General features: G+C 42.3%; 1 protein-coding gene across 9 annotated transcripts in view; it reads left to right on the plus strand.

Annotated features, from left to right (window-relative positions):
- Window positions 1–25,465, plus strand: part of SULF1 (sulfatase 1) — a 181,286-nt gene that overhangs the window by 133,595 nt on the left and 22,226 nt on the right. For all 9 annotated transcript variants that reach the window (XM_058528839.1, XM_058528833.1, XM_058528834.1 and 6 more), the window contains 6 exons: window positions 9,572–9,788; window positions 19,133–19,379; window positions 20,579–20,675; window positions 21,124–21,218; window positions 21,541–21,606; window positions 23,056–23,228. In XM_058528839.1, coding sequence (XP_058384822.1) covers window positions 9,572–9,788; window positions 19,133–19,379; window positions 20,579–20,675; window positions 21,124–21,218; window positions 21,541–21,606; window positions 23,056–23,228 — 895 coding nt within the window. The remainder of the gene's footprint in view (window positions 1–9,571; window positions 9,789–19,132; window positions 19,380–20,578; window positions 20,676–21,123; window positions 21,219–21,540; window positions 21,607–23,055; window positions 23,229–25,465) is intronic.

The raw sequence follows: 25,465 nt of genomic DNA on the forward strand, positions 1-25,465 counted from the left end.
TCTATCACATGCATATATGAGAACGTTAGCGACAATCTCTTTTAGAAGTGCCTGGATTAGTGGAACAAAGAATTAGACTGTGCCCTGATGGTGATTTCTTTTGTAGGTGGTGGTCAAACCACAGTTTAAGAATCTGAGAACTTTGAGACAATTTTGAGCCTCTTCAAGGTAGTTATCGAACCTGTAGGTCACACCTGATAGCTTAGTTGTATTCTATAGAATCTTTATATTTTGGCTTTTTGTTCTTTCTATCTGGCTGCTCTGAAGATTCTCTTTTTAGTTACAGTATCACTGACTTTAAAAAAAGAAAACAAACAAGTGTGGAATAATGAGATTGTATTGTTCAGGATCAAGGGGATGGCTAAGTAACTTGCTTGGAATCTCTTGACGTTAATTTCACACCTGCGTCTCTTCCTCTAACCAAGGTTAACTGTCCTCGTGCAAAGGCAACACAGTCTTTTCTTTGATTTGAGCTTCCCTGGGATGTAAAGGAAAAATCAGCACTATTAGCCCCATTCTCTTCACTCCTAGTCCCCAAAGAGATAGTGTATGCCCCCCTCCCACCACACTCCTGTGCCTGGTCACCTAAGGGTTGTTTGGTAGGGTCAATATTGGGTGCAGAAGTAGAGTAAATGAAGGAAAGAGGAATTTGAAATCAAAAGATTTGGGTTAGAATATTGACATCCACTAATTTTTAGTTGTGTGTTCTTGGACGAAACGCTTAATGTCTCCTGAGTCTCAGGTTTTCTATCTCTAAAATGGAGAAAATCAGTCTCAGTCTTGTGAAGATAAAGTGATATCATATATGTAAAGTGCTAGATGAGCTGTAAAGCAGTGTGCGAGGGTTGGGTGGTGTTGTTATTACCTGTTGTTTTCATTCCTATGAAGCCAACAGGGAATTAAAATGGGCTGGAATCCCAGACATTTGGCATCACTTCTCCACTATGTGAACAGAACAACCAGCAGGGACTAATTAAGACAGCATGGACATATGTGTTTGCATTACTTCTGTGTCCCTGAATTAATATGAGGCTGAGTGTGAATTCCCACCACTCTCTCAGCTGGCATTATACCTCAAGCACATTTGTGTACAGACACACTACACACACAAAGGCACACTCATATGCAAATCGCAGCTTCTATCTGAAAACACTTCGGTACGACAGAGAACATAGATGAGTGATGCTCAATTCAGGCTGCACATTAGAATCACCTGGGCAGCTTTTGAAACCACTGATGCACAGCCTTACCCCAGACCAATCAGATTTAAATATCTGGAGGTGAGACCAGGGCATCTGTATTTTTTAACAGGGTTAAGAACCATAGGCCTCGAATCAGAGAAAGTTGGAGAGAGTCTTAGAAATCTTCTAGTTGAATGATATCATTTTCCTAATAAGGAAATTTAGATCCAGAAAACTTAAGCTACAAACCCACAGTCAGAACCTGCATCTCTTTGCTTCATGTTCAATCTTTTCTTCCCCAGAACATGCTGCCTCTGCAAAAAATGTAAGACAATAGATTTTTCCCTTTATTATAAATTGTAAATGGCATTTTTCTGGCTGAAGCCATGGGTGTAGGACTCACTCACAGCATCTGGGGCAGTGGTTCTCAACCATGACTGCTCTTTAAATCACATAAGTAGCTTTAGAAATGCTGATGTTCAAGTCCCACTCCAGAGAAATTAAGTAAGAATCCCCGGGGGTGGGACCCAGGCATCAGTGGTTTTTTCCAAGCTGGTGGGTGATTCCTGTGAGCAGCCAAGATTGAGAGCTATTCATGTCGGGTGAGCATTATTCATGTTTTTTTTTTTTTTTCTTTTTCTAAGTATAGATATTGACTACTTAAATCGGAGTTACCTAAAAGAGAAATTCCTATGAATTGTTTCTCAATAAAACTAGAAAAATAATTTTTAAAATAAAAAAAATTCCCTGGGCATTCAACTTGAAAGGACATTTTATATATGCTCTGTCATTTAGGAGGAAAATGCAGCTTGTTTTTATAGAGAGCATATGTCATGTCCTTTGGCTGAGTTGTTAAATTCCAGCATCTTTGCAATTTAGTTTGCCTTCCTACTAGTGTAACAATATAAAATCAAAGATTTGTTTAACATTCCGAAAGGACCCGAGCATCAAGCAAAGGAAATTAGAATGTAGCCTGTTGAGTGTACACTGGTTTAGCTCCAGGATCTATGTTCTCATCCAAAAATTATCCCTCTGACCATAGATTCCTCCGACCCTTTGTGACTAGCTTCAGAGCAGGAATAAAAAGACATTTACCAGCAAGATCTGGCTAGAAGTATTAGTTTGCCAGAAATTGACGGCCTGGTTCCAGAAACTCACTGAGCCCTGGTTAAAATCACAGCGTGGCTCAGAGGCATTTCCCCCTGGCTCTCCTGATTCCGGAGGGTAGGGCCAGAAAGACTGAGCCCCGGTGCCATCCTCTGGCTGAACTCTCGTCTGCCTGGGGCCCCAGTATGGACGGCTCAGCCTCTAAACCTCACCTCCTCCTCTCTTCAACCTGCGCTGAAGGACGTGTCTGAACACTTGTGCATTTACTTAGATGTTTTGGCTGCTGTGCATTTTTCAAAATACAAACCACAGGGTTAACCATCAAACCATATTTAATGATATTCCAAATAAGTCAGAAACAGACAAACATGAGGACAGACACTATTCATAAACTCCATAGTGTGGCCCCATCCTATTTAATATACTATCTCGTTTCCCACTACTCCCCAACATGGCCCGCCCTGGTCAGGTTCCCCTCCTCCCTGTCTCTTAAACACAATATTTTATCTGGATGTAAGTTGTTGCCTCTGCCTTCCCAAATGCTATCCCCTCAACGGAGGCCCACCTGAAGCCTCACACTCTGCCCCAAACCATTCTCCTTTTTTATTGGTGTCTTGAACAATTGGGATTGCATCCTGGATCCTCTGCTTTCTTGGTATGTGGCCATGGGTAAGTTATTTGACCTAACTCTGCCTCAGTTTCTTCATCTGTAAAATGGGCATAATAATAGTAGCTGCCTCAGAGGGTTGCTGTCAGATTATATGAGTTAAATATACTAAGCATCTGGGACAGGACCTGGCACACAACACGCACCCAACAAATGCTGGCTGTCGATCATTGGCCGAGGTCAGTTGACCGATTTTATTTTCCCTGAACTGCAAGAACTGTACTTCTTCCAACGTTCCAACATTGATTTTCACAAATCATTATCCAGATTAAAATCTAAAAGGGGAAACATTTCCTCTCTCTTCTGCTTCTCTTTCCTTTCCACATTGCCTCCCTATCCCATCTCACCCCAGCTCAAAGAAAACGGGAGAGGGCCGGCCCCGTGGCTTAGCGGTCAAGTGCGCACGCTCCGCTACTGGCGGCCCGGGTTCGGATCCTGGGCGCGCACTGACGCACCGCTTCTCTGGCCATGCTGAGGCCGCGTCCCACATACAGCAACTAGAAGGACATGCAGCTATGACATACAACTATCTACTGGGCTTTGGGGAAAAAAAATAAATAAATAAATAAAAATAAAATTAAAAAAAAAAAAGAATGCCTTGAGTATTTAAAAAAAAAAAAGAAAGAAAACGGGAGATAAGTCTCCTCAGAAGTAACTCTATTTCATATTTGTAAGAAAATTTGACAGCGGCTTGAGCTAATTAGGAATTTGAACAAGGATGTTTCTGTGATCTGTTTATATTCCCCAGTGTCGAGATGAAAGTTCTAAACACACGTCCACCTGCAAGTAACTGCTTTTCATGATATTGGTACCAGCGTAAAGAATAATCAGATTATCAGAAAATTACTGTATGGTTGTTACATTTCAAAGAACATGATTTGATCTGCATTTTGACCAAAACGACGTAATAAGACATATAATGATGGCGAACTAATCTGTGTGTTTGTGTGTGTAAAATTAAGCTTTTCTTTGCAACCTTTGAAAAAGTTGTAGCTAAAGTTTTTGTTTCTCACTCATGAAAATGGGCATAAGTCAGTATAAATCAGAATATGGAACATTCTTAACCAATCTGAGGAATATATGCAATTCAAAATATGGAAACTATCATGATTATCTAGTGGTTATTTCAGGAAAGGGAAGTAACCATAGTTCTATCATCATCTCCTATTGAGCTGGGCATTTTACATAGCACATTTGACACCTGAAAACTATTCTATAAAAGAGATATTATGCCCACTTTATATATGAAGAGACTGAAGCTCAGATGGGAAAGTAACTTGATGAAAGTCACACAGGTAGAAGGGTGACAAGTCTGAATTGAGTTCTGTGTGATTCAAAGCCACAGTCTCCCCACTAAAAAATAAGTACTATGTTATATACAGTTTACAGCCAGGAAACATGAACTTGCCCAGGGATTGGATAACCATTTTTAAAGGTCAATTATAATGGTACAGCTCTTGATTCATATAGTGCATCTTTTCCTCAGAACTCTGAAAACACTCAACAATTTATTCTCATGACATATCCTTGAGGCCAAGAGGCACAAGTATTATTTTACCAGATGTGGAATCTGAAAGAACAAAGAGATTCTGCAGTTTGCTCAAGGCCATAGAGTTTGCAGCAAAAGAAAATTAAAATTGAGGTCTTCAGATCCCTAACCCAATACTTATCTCCATTAAAAATGGCTGGCTCTCATCAAATTTGCATTAGATCAAATTCTGTAAGTAATAAACTGTGTGTGTGTGTGTGTGTGTGTGTGTGTGTGTGTGTTTGGGGAATAATAATAATAATAATAGCAGCTGCCTTTGTTGAGGACCTACCATGTGCCAAATTCCTCCTGTATGTTATCGCTAATGCTTTTGACCCTGCAAAAACTTAGATTGTGTAGCTGACTTGCTCACAGCCACATAGGAATGTGATAAAGCTGATATTCAAATCCAGGCTTTTCTAGCTTGCAAGTCCAGACTTTTTCCATTAAGCCACATCAATATGGGTATAAAAGCCATTCCCAAGTCCCAGGCAGAATATAGATGGTATTCACTACTACACAATCCTCCTCCAATAAATGAACTATGATAGCGCTTTAGGTTGTTGTGAAGATTAAATGGATATATTTATATAAAGTGCTCTAAACCAGTACCTGGCATCAAGTAAAAGTTCAACAGATGATGATAATGATGGTGGTAAAGATGGTGTTGTATGGAATTGTTTGAAAGGCATTTGACTTATTTCTTATTAGGTTTGATCCCACCAAACCAGCTGCACACGTGAATCCTTGTACCAAAATAGCCAGCCTGCTTTTCTTCATCAGGTGTCATTCACATACCGGTATATATAATCCATCAGAATCCATCAAAAACTAGACATAATTACTAAACAGGGTGATCTGATGCTGAGCTAACAGCAGGGAATGATTAAGGCGTATGAGACATGGTTGTTGCCCTTAATTTCAAGTTTCAGTGTAGTTGAAAAGGTTAAAATGAAATAATAACTTAAGAAACTATTTAAATAATTTTATCTGGCACCTCGCTCGCAGGAGGTGTGCAGAAATATTGGTGGAATGAATGTGTGCTAAATTATTGGTACAGACTAATAAGTCAGAGAGGCAGGAGGAGAATTGAGATGATCTGGTCTCACAAAGCAGGAAAGGAATTTACAGAAGGGGTGAGTGGTCAGAGCAGACGGAGACAATTGGATTTGGCAATTAACTGATTTACCGATAAACTTCAAGAGAGATAAAAGTGGGACAGTATGACATCTATATTTCTGCAAGGGCACCTGTTTAATAAAGCTTGTGTCTGAGGCTGACTCCACGTCCCATTAGCAGGTGCCTCGCCTGAATTCATGCTTTCATCTGATTCCTGAAACTCTTCTGCAATGCAAAATCATCCCTTCTCGTTATGTTGACCATTTAAATGGCTCGCAGCATGAGTTTCAGAGTAATTCTTTAAAAGTTCTCTTTCTTCACCTGCCTCTATAAACTCTCTTAAGTGAGATGACCATTTTAGTTTCAGCTATTTCAAGGTTTTATTGCTCAGCCATAAAAATTGTCATGATATCGAACACTAAAATGACTGTGGGAAATGTGTGGTAATTACATTTCATTAAAATTCCTGGTATGCTTGCTGCTAAGAAGTTTTTGAAAGCCTCTGGCTACTCTATATAATAGGGTCTATGACTTGTTCAAAGGGTCCCTGCTATAGAAAATAATTGGTATTTTTGTCAGTGGCTCTTGTTTTCTATAAGATCGTGTGTAGGTATGTGTATATATGTGGTGCATGTGGGTATATGTGTGTGTGCATTCGTGTACATATCCGTGCATATATATATATGTATATTTGGTTTTGTATGATACATCATCAGTGCCAAGGACAATGCCAGACCTCAGGCTTGGTTAAATTCAACTCTTCGGGAAGGAAACACCCTTTCTCTTCATCTCTATCCCATAGTACATCAGCAAGGAATTTGGCTAATGGAAAATGCAGGTTGGATTCCAAATAGACCAAGTTACAAAAAATTCTAGCTACACTTTGTGTTCTACAGGAATCTACTTGTACCCTCAACTCTTCCAGCCAAAAAAAAAAATAGAATTTTTTTAATGCATTGTGGTTATAAAACTAAGGAAGGTTTTCACTGTAGTTGTGTGTTTGAAAAACTAGTGTTTGTACTAAAGTTGATACAAATTGGAATCACAAAAGACATAAGTCTATTATTTTTCAAGAATAAATTAGCCACATTTTTCTGTCTGATAGAAAATAGAGCACTTCTTAAGCTTCTACTTGGCTCTGAATTATGAATCCACTGGCCATTTCTTTTGCTACTATAGGCATTAAGTAGTCAATTCTTAGTTTTTGAATGCTTGAGGTAGAGATTACTCGGGAGGATGGATGTCTTAAACCATTTAGATTTAAAACAGATACAGATATAGACAGATACTCAAGCACCACTGATTCCCAAACGTTTTGGAACTATGAAAGGTTAACCTTCATTTGTGCAATACTTTTCATCAGCAAGAATTCTATACGGCATATCATTATTTCTTAATGGAGTTGGGTATCAGTTCCTGAGAACTTATTTGTGAATTTCATGGCACCTCCTCAAGTTAATCAGACATGTCTGGGAGTCCCACAAACCCAGGCTTGAAAATCACCAGTCTCCACATTGAATGGCAGAACCATGGAACAGGCCACCTGCAGTTTTCTGCTAAGAGTTTACAAAGATTAAGTTCTGTCGCTTGTCACCTAACTGTGGAGAGAGAGTGAAGAGAACTGGTGACTCTTAAGTATAGCACATAGTCCTGCTGATATACACAAGCTGGTAGTGTTTATCTGTTCAACTGTAGTTATTGTCTCACCTGGTTGCATCAGTACATTTCTAGACGCAGCTTCCTTTTCACACCCACACCCAAAAACATACATCCCTCGAAAAGATTCATCCGTCTGAGCTGCTTAGACCTAAATATATCCCTTCTACCCCCCGCCCCCACAAGATCCAGCTGCAAAGAGTTCTGGTAACCGGTTGAGAATCTAAAGCAATTGTTCTTAACCCCAGTTGTGCGTTAGAATCACCAGGCGAGCTTTTGAAAATCCCAGTGTCCAACCAAGCTGGAGAACCACTGATCTGACACAACTCCCATGTGCCTCGTCAAGTTGACTTCATGGGGTTTTTTTTAGTTACATCATCTCTAACTCAGTCCTTAGCCTATTCTTGTTTGTGTTGCTTTTTCATGGCTTTGTAAATAGGTAGTTAGTTGCCTTGTCTCTTGAGCCTGCTTCTCTGGATGGAGATGCTGAACATTCACGATATTCTGGCCAAGCCACAAAAGAAGGTTATAACCTGATGTGGCTTGAAATAACCAAATTCAGTAGCACCAAGAGTGTATGGCGGCTAAAGCAAGAGCATAGAACAAGTGCTGTATATCTGGGATTTGGGAACTCAGTGGTAATTCCGCACTTATGGAAGGCATATGATTCCATTAAGAAAAAACAAAGTGTGACTTTGCATCTTGGTCCCTTGTGAATGGTGTCACACCATTTTGTACACGAGTGTCATTTATCTGCTGACAAAGCCATCTGGGCTCCTTGATCAAACTTTACTTTGAAATCAAGATATAACTGGAAGGGGCCGGCCTGTTGGCGCAAGCGGTTAAGTGCGTGCGCTCTGCTGTGGTGGCCTCGGGTTCGCCGGTTCAAATCCCGGGCACGTGCCATCACACCACTTGTCAAGCCATGCTGTGGCGGTGTCCCATATAAAGTAGAGGAAGATGGGCATGGATGTTAGCCCACAGCCAGTCTTCCTCAGCAAAAAGAGAAGGATTGGCAGATGTTAGCTCAGGGCCAATCTTCCTCACAAAAAAAAAAAAAAAGATATAACCCGAAGTATGGTACAGATACAACAGGGGTTGTGGCGAGATAATTTTATCTGGTGCGTAATATGATGCATAAAGAGATGTGAAAGAACATCTTTTATGTAATAATTTTTTATTTATTTTAATATATATTTGAAAATATATAACTGGCACAACGAACACATAATTTTACAAGTATTATTGCTTTAGCCACAGTTTAGAAATCTGTCCGTTTAAAGAAAAGCATCAATAAATAATTGTACACAGGAGGTACTCACATATGGAAGGAAAAAGACAAAAGTTTGATGACACTACAGTGTAACATGTTGTAACAACTGTGGTCAAATTAAAACTAAGGTCAATATTCTTCCTGCTTCCCAAATTAATGTTCTAGGGAGGGAGCAAGGGGAAAATAAAAAGTAAAAGGAAGGTTATTAGGTCTTTAAGTAAGATGTGGAGGATCCCATTAAATGACCCCAAGGGAAGCGCTATTATTTCAGCCAGATTGATACCCGAGAAGCATGGCAGGACAGCAAGACCTGATGCTGTGTCGTATTGATCTAGAATTGAGCTGCAGTATCTGTAGCAGGCTTGGTAGAAGGCTCAAACAGGAGAACCCGATGCCAGCTCCCCATGCGTGTCTCTCGGGAAGGTGAACGATTTCTCCTAGGGAGCAGCTTGCTCTTCTGGGTGTGTGGTGTTTGCAGAAGGATAAGAAAAGGCTCAGAGAAAACCTGACACCTCGCTAATGTCTGGGGTGTGTGAAAGCTGGCTTGCCCTGTGATGCGCTCAGAGTCAACTCATCTTTTTCTTCTTCATGGGCCACTCTTCCCTGGCTCGCATTAGAAATTCAGGGGCAGAGAACAAAGCAGCCAAGTTTGTTTTTCCAGCGAAAGAGCGGTCTGGTGAAAACAGCTCTGACAGCTGTGCTCTGTAGCTGGGTGAATTAAGGGCTTTTACATGTTTCATTCAAGACTCTGTTTAGTCTGGGTGCTGAGGATTTATGTATCAATTTTTGGCTCTCGTGTCATTGAGGTAGTTCTGATTTCCAGTGATTTCGTTGTCATCTGTATTTACCCACAGTGAAAGGAATAACTAAGAGAACTAGGAGTCAGCTTGTTGCAGGTTGCAGGGTCACTTGAAAGCTTGCCTGCCTTCCTTCCTTCTCTGTGATGGTGTTGCTAGTGCTTCTAGAAACTAAAGCAGCAGTTCTTAATAAAAACCACCTGGATTGGGGTCGGTCAACTGCTCTCTCGTTGGCTTTTGCAGAAGTGGCAGTGCCTCGAGGACACGTCTGGCAAGCTTCGCATTCACAAGTGTAAAGGATCCAGCGACCTGCTCGCCGTCCGGCAGAGCACGCGGAACCTGTACTCTCGCGGCTTCCACGACAAGGACAGAGAGTGCCACTGTGGAGACTCTGATTATCGTGCCAGCAGGAGCCAGAGGAAGAGTCAGAGGCAGTTCCTGAGGAACCAGGGGACCACGAGTAAGCCGTGCGCTGTGACCGTCCCAGGGGCAGGCCGAGGCCTTCGGAAATGGACGTTAGAGAGACAAAAGGCTTCCCTCCTTACACATTTTAGATGTTATCCATGCATAGTTGCAGGGCGAAAAGCAAATAATTGGTCTGTTTAAAGTATGACAACAAAGATAATTTGCAATTTTGCTTTGTGAACATTTCCAATTAAGCACAGAATGAAGATATATTCAGTAAAGGCACCAGAGACAACACATCCACACACATAAAAGAGCTGTAAAGAGTACGGTGAGGGCAAAGGGTAGAGTTTAGGGCAGTTTAATTTTACTTTAATGCTAAGGTTCTGATTTGTCTGCCTTAAGGTGCCTTAAAAGAAAAGGGAGAAAAAATAAAAACCCAATGTCTGTGTTTGTGCATTTAACTAATAGGAAAAGCATAAATACCTTTTTTTTTTTTTAATTTTTTGTTTATTGCAGTAACATTGGTTTATAACAGTGTATAAATTTCAGGTGTACATCATTATACTTCTATTTCTGCATAGATTACATCATGTTCACCACCCAAATACTAATTACAACCCATCACCACACACATGTACCAAATTATCCCTTTCGCCCTCCTCCCTCCCCCCTTCCCCTCTGGTAACCACCAATCCAATCTCTGTCTCTATGTGTTTGTTTATTGTTGTTATTATCTACTACTTAATGAAGGAAATCATATGGTATTTGACCTTCTCCCTCTGACTTATTTCACTTTGCATAAGACCCTCAATGTCCATCCATGTTGTCACAAATGGCTGGATTTCATCGTTTCTTATGGCTGAGTAGTATTCCATTGTGTATATATACCACAGCTTCTTTATCCATTCGTCCCTTGATGGGCACTTAGGTTGCTTCCAAGTCTTGGCTATTGTGAATAACGCTGCAATGAACACAGGGGTGCATGTATCTTTACGCATTGGTGTTTTCAAGTTCTTTGGATAAATACCCAGCAGTGGAATAGCTGGATCATATGGTAGTTCTATCCTTGATTTTTTGAGGAATCTCCATACTGTTTTCCATAGTGGCTGCACCAGTTTGCACTCCCACCAGCAGTGTATGAGAGTTCCCTTCTCTCCACATCCTCTCCAACACGTTATTTCCTGTCTTGTTAATTATAGACATTCTGACGGGCGTGATGTGATTATCTCATTGTAGTTTTGATTTGCATTTCCGTGATAGTTAATGATTTTGAACATCTTTTCATGTGTCTGTTGGCCATCTGTATATCTTCTTTGGAGAAATGTCTGTTCAGGTCTTTTGCCCATTTTTTAATTGGGTTGTTAGTTTTTTTGTTGTTGAGATGCATGAGTTCTTTATATATTTTGGAGATTAACCCCTTATCAGATGTATGGTTTGCAAATATCTTCTCCCAATTGTTAGGTTGTCTTTTCGTTTTGTTGATGGTTTCCTTTGCTGTGCAGAAGCTGTTTAGTTTGATGTAGTCCCATTTGTTTATTTTTTCTATTGTTTCTCTTGCCCAGTCAGACATGGTGCTTGAAAATATGTTGCTAAGACCGATGTCGAAGAGCGTACTGCCTATGTTTTCTTCTAGAAGTTTCATAGTTTCAGGTCTTACATTCAAGTCTTTAATCCATTTGGAGTTAATTTTTGTGTATGGTGTAAAGTAAGGGTCTACTTTCATTTTTTTGCATGTGACGATCCAGTTTTCCCAACACCATTTGTTGAAGAGACTTTCTTTTCTCCATTGTATGTTCTTGGCTCCTTTGTCAAAGATTAGCTGTCCATAGATGTGTGGGTTTATTTCTGGGCTTTTGATTCTATTCCATTGATCTGTGTGTCTGTTTTTGTGCCAGTGCCATGCTGTTTTGGTTACTATAGCTTTGTAGTATATTTTGAAATCAGGGAGTGTGATACCTCCAGCTTTGTTCTTTTTTCTCAGGATTCCTTTAGCTATTCGGGGTCTTTTGTTGTTCCATATAAATTTTAGGATTCTTTGTTCTATTTCTGTGAAAAATGTTGTTGGAACTTTGATGGGGATTGCATTGAATCTATAGATTGCTTTAGGAAGTATGGACATCTTAACTATGTTAATTCTTCCAATCCAAGAGCACGGAATATCTCTCCATTTCTTTGTGTCTTCTTCAATTTCTTTCAGCAATGTTTTACAGTTTTTGGTGTACAGATCTTTCACCTCTTTGGTTAAGTTTATTCCTAGGTATTTTATTCTTTTTGTTGCAATTGTAAATGGGATTGTATTCTTAATTTCTCTTTCTGCTACTTCGCTGTTAGTGTATAGAAATGCAACTGATTTTTGTATGTTGATTTTGTATCCTGCAACTCTACTGTATTCGTTTATTACTTCTAAAAGTTTTCTGGCGGATTCTTTAGGGTTTTCTATATATAAAATCACGTCATCTGCAAATAGTGACAGTTTCACTTCTTCCTTTCCAATTTGGATCCCTTTTATTTCTTTCTCTTGCCTGATTGCTCTGGCTAGGACTTCCAGTACTATGTTAAATAGGAGTGGTGACAGTGGGCATCCTTGTCTGGTTCCTGTTCTTAGAGGGATAGCTTTCAGTTTTTCACCATTGAGGATGATATTAGCTGTGGGTTTCTCATATATGGCCTTTATTATGTTGAGGTACTTTCCTTCTATCTCCATTTTATTCAGAGTTTTTAGCATAAATGGATGCTGTATGTTGTCAAATGCTTTCTCTGCATCTATTGAGATGATCATGTGATTTTTAGTCTTCATTTTATTAATGTGGTGTATTACGTTGATTGATTTGCGAATGTTGAACCATCCCTGCATACCTGGAATAAATCCCACTTGATCATGGTGTATAATCTTTTTAACGTATTGTTGTATGCGATTTGCTAGTATTTTGTTGAGGATTTTTGCATCGATGTTCATCAGTGATATTGGCCTGTAATTTTCTTTTTTTATGTTGTCCTTGTCTGGTTTTGGTATCAGGGTAATGTCGGCTTCGTAGAGTGAGTTAGGGAGCTTCCCTCCCTCCTCAATTTTTTGGAAGAGTTTGAGAAGGATAGGTATTAAGTCTTCTTTGAATGTTTGGTAGAATTAGCCAGGAAAGCCGTCTGGTCCTGGACTTTTATTTTTGGGGAGGTTTGTGATTACTGTTTCGATCTCCTTACTGGTGATTGGTCTATTCAAATTCTCTACTTCTTTTGATCCAGTTTTGGGAGGTTGTATGATTCTAAGAATTTATCCATTTCTTCCAGATTGTCGAATTGGTTGGCATAGAGCTTTTCATAGTATTCTCTTATAATCTTTTGTATTTCTGAGGTGTCTGTTGTAATTTCTCCTCTTTCATCTCTGATTTTACTTATTTGTGCCTTCTCTCTTTTTTTCTTGGTGAGTCTAGCTAAAGGTTTGTCAATTTTGTTGATCTTTTCAAAGAACCAGCTCTTGGTTTTATTAATTTTTTTCTATTGTTTTTTTGGTCTCTATTTCATTTATTTCTGCTCTGATTTTTATTATTTCCCTTCTTCTACTGATTTTGGGCTTTGTTTGTTCTTCTTTTTCCACTTCCTTTAGGTGCATTGTTAGATTGTTTATTTGAGATTTTTCTTGTTTGTTGAGATAGGCCTGTATTGCTATAAACTTCCCTCTTAGAACAGCTTTTGCTGTATCCCATAAATTCTGGCATGTCGTATTTCCATTTTCATTTGTCTCCAGATATTTTTTGATTTCTTCTTTGATTTCTTCATTGACCCAGTCGTTGTTCAGTAGCATTTTGTTTAATCTCCACGTATTTGTGGCTTTTCTGATTTTCTTCCTATAGTTGATTTCCAGTTTCATACTGTTGTGGTCAGAAAAGATGCTTGGTATTATTTCAATCTTCTTCAATTTATAGAGACTTGTTTTGTGGCCTAATATGTGATCAGTCCTGGAGAATGTTCCATGTGCATTTGAAAAGAACGTGTATTCTTCGGTTTTTGGATGGAATGCTCTGTGTATATCTACTAGGTCCATCTGTTCTAGTGTGTCATTTAAGGCCAATGTTTCCTTATTGATCTTCTGTTTGGATGATCTATCAGTTGGTGTAAGTGGAGTGTTGAAGTCCCCTACTATTATTGTGTTACTGTCTATTTCTGTTTTTATGTCTGTTAATAATTGCTTTATATATTTAGGTGCACCTACATTGGGTGCGTAGATATTTACAAGTGTTATATCCTCTTGTTGGATTGTTCCCTTGATCATTATGTAATGCCCTTCTTTGTCTCTTTTTACAGTTTTTGTTTTAAAGTCTATTTTGTCTGATACGAATACTGCTACCCCAGCTTTCTTTTCATTGCCATTTGCGTGGAGTATCTTTTTCCATCCCTTCACTTTCAGTTTGTGAGTGTCTTTAGGTCTGAAATGTGTCTCTTGTATGCAGCATATATATGGGTCTTGGTGTTTTATCCAATCAGCCACCCTATGCCTTTTAATTGGGGCATTTAGTCCATTGACGTTTAAAGTAGCTATTGATAAGTATGTACTTACTGCCATTTTTTTAACTTTTTTTCTCAGTGTTTTAGTAGTCCTTCTCTGTTCCTTTCTCCTTCTGTACAGAATTGATGGTCTGTTTAGTTTGACCTCTGTCTGAAAGCTCTACTCCTTAACTCCCCTCCTCCCTCATTTTATGTTTTTGATATCATATCTAACCTCTTTTTTGTGCATTTGTATCCATTGCCCTCTTATCATGGAAATAGATAATTTTTCCTATTTGTGATCTTCTCTTTTCCCCTTAAATCAGTCCCTTTTACATTTCTTGTAGCACTGGTTTCTTGGTGACAAACTCCTTTAATTTTTGCTTGTCTGGGAAGTTTTTGATGTCTCCTTCCGTTTTGAATGATAATCTTGCTGGGTAGAGTATTCTTGGCTGTAAGTTTTTTCCTTTATCACTTTAAATATATCTTGCCACTCTCTTCTAGCCTGTAAGGTTTCTGCTGAGAAGGCAGCTGATAGCCTTGTGGGGTTTCCTTTGTATGTAACTTGTCTTTCTCTTGCGGCTTTTGGATTCTCTCTTTATCTTTAATTCTGGACATTTTGATTATGATGTGTCTTGGTGTGGGCCTCTTTGGGTTTATCTTGTTTGGGGCTCTCTGTGCTTCCTGTACCTAGATGTCTGTTTCCTTCCTTAGGTTAGGGAAGTTTTCATCTATTATTTCTTGAAATAGATTCTCTGCCCCTTTGTCTCACTCTTCTCCTTCCGGGACACCTATAACACGGATGTTAGTGCGCTGATGTTGTCCCAGAGGTCCCTTAGACTGTCCTCACTCTTTTTAATTCTTTTCTCTTTTACCTGTTCAGCTTGGGTAATTTCTTCTAGTCTTTTGTCCAGCTCACAGATCTGTTCTTCTGTATCCTCTACTCTGCTTTTGAGTCCCTCTAACGAATTTTTCATTTCCAGTATCGTATTCTTCATTTCTGATTGGTTCTTTTTTATATCTTCCATTTCTTTGTTGACATTCTCACTGAGTTCATCTATTCTTCTCCCCACATCAGTAAGCATCCTTAACAGTCTTAGTTTGAACTCTCTGTCTGGTAGGTTGTTCATTTCTGTTTCACTTAGTTCCTTTTCTGGGGTTTTGTCCTGTTCGCTTACTTGGAATGTATTCCTTTGCCTCCTCATTTTGCCTCTTTCCCTATGCTTGTGTCTACGTATTAGGTAGGTCAGCTACGTCTCCTGCTCTTGGATAGGTGACCTTATGCAAGTGATGGCTTAGGAGGCCTGCAGTGTGCTTCCCTCAGTTCTCAATGTTCCAGGGGTGACCCCTATGTGGGCTACGTGTGTCCTTCTGTTGTGGCCTGTTTGCTCTCCCTGTATGTGCCCAGGTAGGCCGAGTTATGCTCCTGGTCAGCTGTTGTAATGCTCAGCTGTTTGTAGTTGTTGTGGGCCCTTCAGTCTCTTTATCAGGTGTGGGGATCCGCAGCACAGTTGACTGCAAGTTCTAATACCACATTTGTCTTGCAGTATTTCTTTTAAGTGAGTTGGCCCCCAGCGTGGCAGGTTGTTAGGCTCAGGGGCTTACAATTGGTATAAGCCTCCAGCCTTTAGGTCTCTTGTCAGCTCTCTGAGGATTGCAGCTGGGTGGGGCTGGCCTCAGGCACAGGAGCACCCAATTGTTTCAGGCTTTGGAAGGTGGGGCAAACCTCCTATGTGGGTCTTTGAGAAGCACAAGGCTTCCGCAGCTGACAAGCCCCGCCACCCACAGGTCCACACACACAGTCAACACAGTCCTGCCCTGTGTGCACGCCCCGACCTCCCGAAGTGGACCCAGTCTCTCCACGGCGGGAGCCCCACACACTCCACCACTGCCCCACACTCTCCACCCACTCCTTGTGCACGCCCTGCCCCACCGAAGTGGGCTCAGTTGCCAGGCTGCAGAGTATCCAGTCACCAATCTATGCAGGCCCACAAGTTGCCTGAGGGCTTGTTGTTGGGTGGGGCCAGTCTCTAGGGTGGGTTGCCCGCCCTGACTGAGCTGGATTAAATCGGTGCTCTAGCGGGTGCGGCAGACCCTGGGCCAGCAGGCCTCAGGGAGAACTCCAATGGCGTCTGTGTCAGCACGCCCACACCGGGCCACAACAATGGCCGCCACCAATGTCCCAGTCCCTGGAGAGGTCTCACCTCTCACTGAGATGCACTCAGAGCCTATCAGGTGAGTCTCTTTTCACCACAGCACTGTGCACCTTTCTTTCTGGTGATTTTAGGATGCTTTCTGAAATGGGTGAGTTTGCGTGCGGGCCCTTTAAGAGCCGGTTTTAGTTTCTTTGTGAACCGGGTTTTCTGGGGGTACTCCGCAATGTTTTAGTAGCAGGCAAAGTCAGATATTCTGCCACTCGTCTCGATTGTGCTGGGTCCACAAAATGCCCCCAGCAGGGGCGCTCCCCGGCTCTGGGCCCCGCGCCTCCAGGGACGGCTGCGGACCTTTGGGCGGCTCCCTGCGGCCGGGAAGCTGGCGGCTTGTGAAGGCGGCGTTTTTCCTCTCCAGAAGGGAGTTTCTTCCTCTTCCACCTCAGTTAGGATCGTCCGTTGTTGCAGGAGTTCCTCTTATCCAGTTTTCAGTTCTGTCTCGGGGGCAGTTTTTCCATGAGTAGTTGTAAATTGGCTGTGTCTGTGGGAGGAGGTGAGTTCAGAGTCTGCCTACGCCGCCATCTTGACTTCTCCCTTCTATTTGATATTTTTCCACCAAGACTGATCTTGTTGCTGTCACTGCTGAGTGCCCAATTCTGTTCCAGGCATCATATTATACGTTGGGTACGTGGTCAGTGGAGATGGGGTATAGACAGGGTGTGCGAAGATCAGTACACTTCCTGTAACCTTTGGATCAAGTGCTTCTCCCCAAGGTAATTCCATCAGCAGCTAAATATAAATACCTTTTTTAATGGCATATCTGTTTTAAGACAATGATTTTTTTAATTCCTCTTGTTGACTGGCAGGGTCAAACTAGTAGAATTCAGGATGAAAAGCACTGGCCAGCATTTTCTTTATAAAAACTTTATCAGGCAGCTATGAGATTCCTATGATTATATAGCTATGAAAACCCACGGGCGTGCTCCTTCCATAAAAGAATGAGAGGCTAGTGCCATCTAGTGGCACAATATGAAAAGTGACCCATTTCTGTGGTAATTCCTTTCTATACTGCTTTGGAAATAAGCGAGGTGCATTAAATTCAATTCTGTGTACAAAATTAGGAAATCAAATCATTCGCTAGAATGACGGAAGACCTTAGAACAGGCTTTTTTATTCTGGACTCTACAGATGAACTTTAGGGGGTCATGAGCCCTCTAATATTTTATCCAAAATTTTAAGTATATTCCATACTTAAAAGCACATTTTTCTGGATGTCCATAACTTTCAACAAACTGTTAAAGGAATTCATAACCCAAAAGGCCGGGAACAATTGATTTGGGAGAGTTTCTTCCCTGAGAGAAAATGCCGGGCTCAATAATTCACGTTATATCAACTGGGAAACCGACAGGGACGGGGACCCTGACACTTTCCCTTAACAGGAACCAGTGCCAATGTTCAGCCTAGAGGCCGGGGCACCCTCTTCTCTCCCAGGAACTTAGATGTCGCCCCCCAAGCAATGACCATAAAGCACATTGATTTCTCAGTGTTAAACCAAACTGGAGAAATCTGGGGCCGCTTTTTCAGTCCGTGTGGAGTCTTATGTATTTGAGAGCAGGAGTTGGTTCTCCTCTTTTCCACAGTTAAGTGAGCACTCCCGGTGACCTGCCAACTGTCACAGAAGCATTTCCCGATCTGGAAACTGCCATCAGAGCGGGATCCTGCAGGGAGCGTGATGATTCTGATTCCACCGCCAGTGCTCTCCCGTTCTGCCTACTTTAGCAGCAGGCTGGCGAGGGCAGGCCACGTGGGTATGCCCCCCAGAGCCTAGGTGCGTCTGCTCAGGAGGGGCCATGTTTGCATGTTGAAGCTCTTCTCTCGCACACTCTGAGCCTTGACAGTGGTCTGTAGTGACCAGAAAACCTGCTGGCCTCCCCCTGGCATTACCTTCCACCTGCCAGGTTTTAAAAGTCAGCTGGCTGATGAAAGCATTTGCAAAATTTAATTTTTCTTAGAGCGATCTCTATTATTTGTGCAAACAGAAGGTGTCTAGAGTATTTACCTTTTTGAAAAAGCAGCCCAACGCAGTGGGAAGACTTTGTAGTCTTTAGATTGTGATAGATTATAATTCTAGCACCCACAGCTATTGGCTGCATAACCTTGCAAAATGTACGTAACATTCAAAGCTTCAGTTTTCTCATCCGTAAAATAAGAGTAATAACACCAAATGCATGAGCCTGTTTTGACACTCTGATAAGTTTTTAATGTAAGGATATATTCTAATAATTCCTATCTTTCAAGATTGTGGATTAGAGATAAGTATGAGTGAATAGTACATAGCAAAAAGTCAATAAGTGACAGTCATTATTATTATTAATACCATCATTGAGAATAGAGTTTTATCCAAACAAACTGCCTTAGCAGGTCATGGTGAAAACTCGGTGTGGACGTCCACAGCCTGCCGTAAGTGGGAAGGATCTTAGAGGTCACCCAGACCTACCCCTCACTGGAGGGACGAAGGGCCTCAGCCCAGAGAAGCATGCTATCCGTCACACTGCTGTGCAGTGGCAGAGCTAGACAGGAGCCCGCCCCTGCTGGTGTGAGTCACAGTGGGCTGTCCACAGCAGGGAGATGGCCGTCAGCTATGCAGCGTGTACTGCTCGCCCCTTCCCAACATGCTCACCAAGCCAGCTGATGCTTTTCTTCCCTCCTAAACTACATCTGCCTCCATAAACTACATCCATATTAACGTATCTTCCTTTATTTCCAGAGTATAAGCCCAGATTTGTCCATACTCGGCAGACACGTTCCTTGTCAGTCGAATTTGAAGGCGAAATATATGACATAAACCTGGAGGAAGAAGAATTGCAAGTGTTGCGACCAAGAAACATCGCCAAGCGCCACAATGAAGGCCGCAAGGGGCCCGGAGGCCGCCAGGCGGCCAGCGACAGGGACGCGATGCTGGCAGATGGTGGCAATGCCGTGGGCCTGCCCGCCACCGTCCGGGTGACGCACAAGTAGGAAGCTTTAGGTGTTCACGAGGGTTGGGGTTCAAAGTCATCCCCCCATATTATCACCATTTTGCTCCTTTACAAAAAGTAATATCCCTCGGCAATACGGTGTCACAGGGCTGGCCCACGGAGCCACTGGGGGTTTAAGAAGCAACAGGGAGTTCAGATGATCCTACATTTGGATGTGTGCTTTGAGTTCAATTTCACATTAAAGCTGACCGGCTGGGAATTTAGCCAGAGTGATTCTGTCACATCTTGACTTAGCAGGCATGGAGTTCTGCCCTTAAGCGGTTACCTTTGTGGGAGTCTAGAAAACAGATGGAAAGCATTACTGCGACTGATGGAGGCTCTCCATGCTGCATGGTTACTGTGGCTCAGAGAGGTTGTACACTCACAGGCTCAGAAATGAAACACAGCCCAAGGGAGGAGTGTGGGCTCTGGAGAAGCTTCCAGAGAGATGGCACGTGTTGGGAATGGACGTAAGAGGCAGAAGCGCCTAACCCGTCCAGACCCCTGAGGGCACAGAGGGCCTTGGGACTCATGGAGACAGGACGGGGAGACGGTTTCCCCACAGCTTTCTACCTTTTTACCTAGAGAAGCACTTTCTTTCTGAATTTATTGGCGAGATCTTTGTTTTCTCTTTCATTTCATCGCCTTGGGGAGGAGGGGTACCACGAGCTCTGCCGGGACTTTCATCCTTGGGACTGGTCCCCGGTGCCTGTAGTTGTTACGGTTACGTGCTGGGAGAGTTAGACCAGGATTGGTTTCTCTGTCAGCGTTGATTGACCCCCACCCCACCTGCTCTCTTTCCCTGGGGCTGTTTCCTCGCTTCAAACTTAATGGGGTACTTGACGCAAGCTTTTTATAACAAAATGAATGAGATGCATAACCCACTTCTAACTCTGCATTTCTTCAATCAAGCTATTTCCGTGATAACTGTGAAAACCTCATTTTTTCCTACAATATTTGGTGAGGCTTTCAAAACTGGGTTTTGTGGTGGTATCTGTTCATGGGGATGTGGGTATTGAAAGATGGTCTTGGTGATGATGCTCTCTCTGACACCATCCTTTGCCCCCACCAGGAGACATCCCCACTTATCCTTGTCTATGGCTCAGCTCCAAACTATTGCCTGTCTCCAAATTAAGAGTTTAGAGGATAATTGTGTTCCCTGTGCTATTTCTAATGTTTTTTGTTTGCTTTTGCAGGTGCTTTATTCTTCCAAATGATACAATCCATTGTGAGCGAGAACTCTATCAATCAGCCAGAGCCTGGAAGGACCACAAGGCATACATCGATAAAGAGGTTAGCCATGGCTATGTGATTGGAAGGTATATTCCAGATGCAGACTTGGCTCACCAGCCCTGCTGTGTCTGGTGGGACGTCCTGGGTGTACACTTCATCTTTTTATAATTTTGTGAAAAATAGAACAGCAAGGTATTTATCTTTCTCCAGTGATAGTCCTAACTGAAAACAAAATAGTGTGAGAAAAAAATGGGGATTGGTTCAATGACCTTGTGAAACCTCTGTGGGAAAATGATTCAATTGCAAATGAGACATCTGTGCATGTTTATCTATAGCACATCAGTTGGAATAGAGGTAGATGTACTCTGTGTCCTGTTTGTTGCCAGATTAATTATCATCGCAGATGAATAGCTGTAATTATGGACACAGAAAATAAGGTGAAAAGAAAGGTACTTAGCGAAGAAAATCCTGATCTCAAAATGTAACTGTTCAAATGCGTGTTTTCCAGATTGAAGCTTTGCAAGATAAAATTAAGAATTTAAGAGAAGTGAGAGGACATCTGAAGAGAAGAAAGCCTGAGGAATGCGGCTGCAGTAAGCAGAGGTGAGCATGTCTCCATCCCGTGGCCTCCTTCCCAAACTCATTTGCACACAAGCTACAGTGCTTACCACTAGGCTCCCTTCTCTTACCAACAGAAAGCTTAAGAAATTAAATTCATTATCATATATTGTAATGACCTAAACTATTTAGGTCAAATTAAATATGTCATAAACCTAAACAGAGGTAAAAACAAAAAGTCCCATTGAGCTAAGATAGTTATAACAAAGTAACTGCCTTCCTTCTATGTTGCTTTGTCTTTATAAAATGAACTGTTTGGTCAAATGCAAGATGATGAAGACTCACTTTTTAATCTTCTTGCCTGTAGCTATTACAATAAAGAGAAAGGTGTAAAAAAGCAAGAGAAATTGAAGAGCCATCTTCACCCATTCAAGTAAGTAACTCTCTGCGTCCCACATTTGCTGGGAGTGAAGGGGTGTCCACTGGGCTCTTCTGAAAGGCTGCAGGGACTCCTGTGTCCAAGTGGTGTGTTACTGCCTAAGGAGTGGTCGTCTGCCCACCCAAGACATGTCAATAGTCCAGAGGCAAGGTGGTAGGAGAGAAAGGATTTTATTATAGCTTGCTAGCAAGGGGGAGGATGGCCAACTAATGTCCGAAAGAACCATCTTACGGAGCAAAAACTACAGGCCAGGTGTATAGGAGGCAGGTCTCTGGGTCGGGGAGGCATCTGGTCTCCAGGTAGGGGCATCCATCTGATCCCTGACTAGGGGCAGATATCTGGTCTTAGTTCCTGATAGTCTTTGTTTTACTGGATATGCCTCAGAGACCAGAGCAACACCCAATACCCAGATCTTTCAGTTGTCGTTGATGATGGCTATCAGCAGAGACTCTCTGCCCAGGGGTCACCACATTCCTAAGGAACTCAAAAGCCTGGAGGGGGCATATCCAGCTGGGTTGGTTAATCAGAGGTCATTCAAAGTTACAAGATGGTTTCTTTTCTATGGCTTCCCTTATATCAACCTTGTGTTGAGCCGGTATCAGTGCTTCTTGGAAAAAGTAGATTCAGCTGGGAGGGCATTAGCTCAAGAAGTTGAAACCAAGCCCACACCCTGCCGAGGGACCATGGGGATGCTTTTGGAATTCTGAGGGGGAGCCGTGTGGCTCATTACAGACTCTGTAATTCTCTATGTGTTCTCTGCTGATGCATAGGCCAGGAACTGGGTTTTCCTCCACACACTGCTTTCTGTGGACAGTGCGTGGGAGATGTGGACTCTCGGGCTTAGCTCCGTGTGTTCTATAGAGCAGCCTGCGATTATGGTGAATTCTGAGAGTTGGAAGAAATATACATATTTTTTAAATAATAGTAAAATTTGCCTGTGAAGGGGACTTAGTATTTGACCTTCCACAAAATTTGAGCCCTTTATGGAAAAACCCAATAAGAAAAAAAGAAAATTATTTCCAAGACTATTTTGTAGGATTTGTCAAAGAGTTTTAGAAACCATCTAACCCAACCAACCATTGGCTTCATGGCTGAGAGGTCCTGAGCCACCAGGAAGTTAAGCCATTTGCCCGAAGGGTATGGCCAACAGGATCTACTGATTCACCTTGACATTTATTTCCATCAATGTTCACATGTAAATAAGGAAGATAATGTCGATCCTATTAAGGCTCAGTAAAATTCTAAGAAAGTTGTCACTCAACGAGTTTTGTCTTCACTATTGCTGATTATATTGTGAGGCCCTCTGTGAAAAATAAAGGTCATCAATTACTGTGGATCTATTATCTCGTGTCTAAATATTTGTGTGAGATTCGTAGCCACAATCCTATTTTTAATTGAGAAAGTGCTTTCTGATCATGAAAAAATTCCCTTCGCTTGGAACAGGGAAGCTGCTCAAGAAGTAGACAGCAAACTGCAGCTGTTCAAGGAGCACCGGAGGAGGAGGAAGGAGAGGAAGGAGAAGAGACGCCAGAGGAAGGGGGAGGAGTGCAGCCTTCCCGGCCTGACGTGCTTCACGCATGACAACAACCACTGGCAGACCGCCCCCTTCTGGAACTGTGAGTTACTCGTTCTAAATGCCACTCACTGCCACCAGGTGGAGAGACAGCCACAGTACTGCAGTTACTCAGACTAGCAATTCAGCAGCCTAAAAAGAGGATTCTAGAAAGATTCAAGAGGAAAGCATTATATTATCTTCTATACTGGCAAGTAGAATCATTTTGCCCAAAATTACTTTTTTCTTTAGAAATTTTTGTTTGTTTTTTGGTGAGGAAGATTAGCCCTGAGCTAACATCTGTGCCCATCTTCCTCTACTTTGTATGTGGGACGCCACCACAGTATGGCTTGAGTAGCGGTGTGCAGGTCCACACCTGGGATCTGAACCTGCGAACTTCGGGCCGCCAAAGTGGAGCGCACGAAATTAACCACTATGCCACTGGGCCAGCCTCTCTTTAGAAATTTTTTTGGGTACTTTGTTTGAAAATGCCAAGTTCTCCCTGGGTTTTTCTCCTGGTGATATTTCCCACAGTACCCAGCTCCTGACAGAGTTCCTGCCCAGTAAGACTGCTCTGTAACTAAATAACTAAATAAATGGATGAGCAGTTTTACCCCAAATATATTTTGGTTTTGCTTTATTTCAAGTGCGTACTCTAAGTATAATAAAAGGAAGTAAATCTCCTCAAATGCAGGGGCCATATCCTATTTATTCTGTGTCCCCTTCCATCCCTAGCACCATGCTTGCAGAATAATGGAGACTCCACCAAATATTTGGTTTTATATGGAATTTCCGAGGATACGGAATAATAGCAACTGTGCACTTTTAAGATCAATGCTTATATTTGCTTTAGTGGTCTGTACACGGCATTCACTGAGGCCACATAGAAACAGTGTCCTAAATTCTGGTGGCACCTCGTCTGATTGAAGGCTTCCCACCCTGTGGAGGAGCTAAAACCTCGGATCTTCTCATTGAAAGGGTCGCAGGAGACCACCCGACTCAGTGTTTCTCAGACTGGGATTGGAGACCCCTAGGAGTCCACAGGCCATTCTTGGGGAGCTTTGGTTCCTATCTGGGAGAATTTTTGTTTTACCTTTCTGTTTTGATGCTTTTGTATTTCAGCGTCCATGTTTGCATCTGTGTTTATAGTCACGTCGAGGCCGAGTGAACTCTTAAAGGCAAAGCATTTAACTTTTAATGTAGTTCCCTAAACCGGGGTGTGGGGGTCTGCGGGGGTCGTTCAGCTTGCTGGGGATCTGTTCTCCGCCAGGCCCTGGGCTGAACAATGGGACACAACCACGAGCAAGATGCACTCGTTCTCGGCCCTCAAGATACTTACATCCCAGTGGAGGTTGGGGGGTGGGGAGAAAGTTAATGAAATAGATAAACTAATTACAAGGTTGAGTAGTGCTGTGAAGGAAATGGTGATCAAAGTTTTTGAAAGGCGCCGTTTTAGAGAGGGTGGGGAGGATGGGCCTTTGTGAAGAGGTGAAATCTCAGCAGAAATCTGAAGAGCCGAGGGTTGGGAGGGGCAGCACCCGAGCAGGGGAATGGCTGAAGCAGGGGTCCTGAGGAAGAAATGAATCTGTTGTGTCTGGGACTGGTAAGCCCCTTTGAGGATGGAGTATTGAGAAACAGGAAGTTACGGTTTGCTCATACCTTGTATAGGAGGTCCTTCAGACCTCCATCTGCTTCTCCCCATCTGAGCTGAGACCATCCTGCCCAAGACACCACCATTTCTTACCTCAACCACTGCAACACCCCCTGTGTGTCTCCCAGACTCCTCTCTCGCCATTCTGCTCGTTTAATGCTGTCCGTTTTTCTTGGGATAAAGAGCAAAATCTTTTAACATATCCACATGTGTGCCACTTTCCTGTCCTACTCTGGTCCCATTTCCTCCCATTCTCATCTACTTCAGCCACTCGGCTCTTGTCTCTACCTCAAGCATCCTAAGCTCCCTCCCACCTCAGGGCCTTTGCACACACTGTTCCCTCTTCCTAGAAGGCTTTTGACCCTATGCCAATCTGAAACCCTGAGCCTATCACAGATGTACTTACCCCTCAGAGCTCAACTGTGATGTCACTTCTCACTCAGACTGTCCCTGTGCCTCAGACTAGTTAAGCCCCTTTTGTACACTCTTTCAGCTTACTTTTTCTCCTTAGGACTTATCACATTTGTAATTATATGGGTTTTATTTTTGCTTTTGTTTTGGTTTAACATTTGTCTCCCCTACTCGACTGTAAGTTTCTCGAGATACGAGACCGTGTCTGTGAGATGCTCTACCCCCTGACACAAAGGGGA

The sequence above is a fragment of the Diceros bicornis genome, chromosome 33 (genome assembly GCF_020826845.1).
Source record: "Diceros bicornis minor isolate mBicDic1 chromosome 33, mDicBic1.mat.cur, whole genome shotgun sequence".
Classification (NCBI taxonomy): Eukaryota; Metazoa; Chordata; class Mammalia; order Perissodactyla; family Rhinocerotidae; genus Diceros; species Diceros bicornis.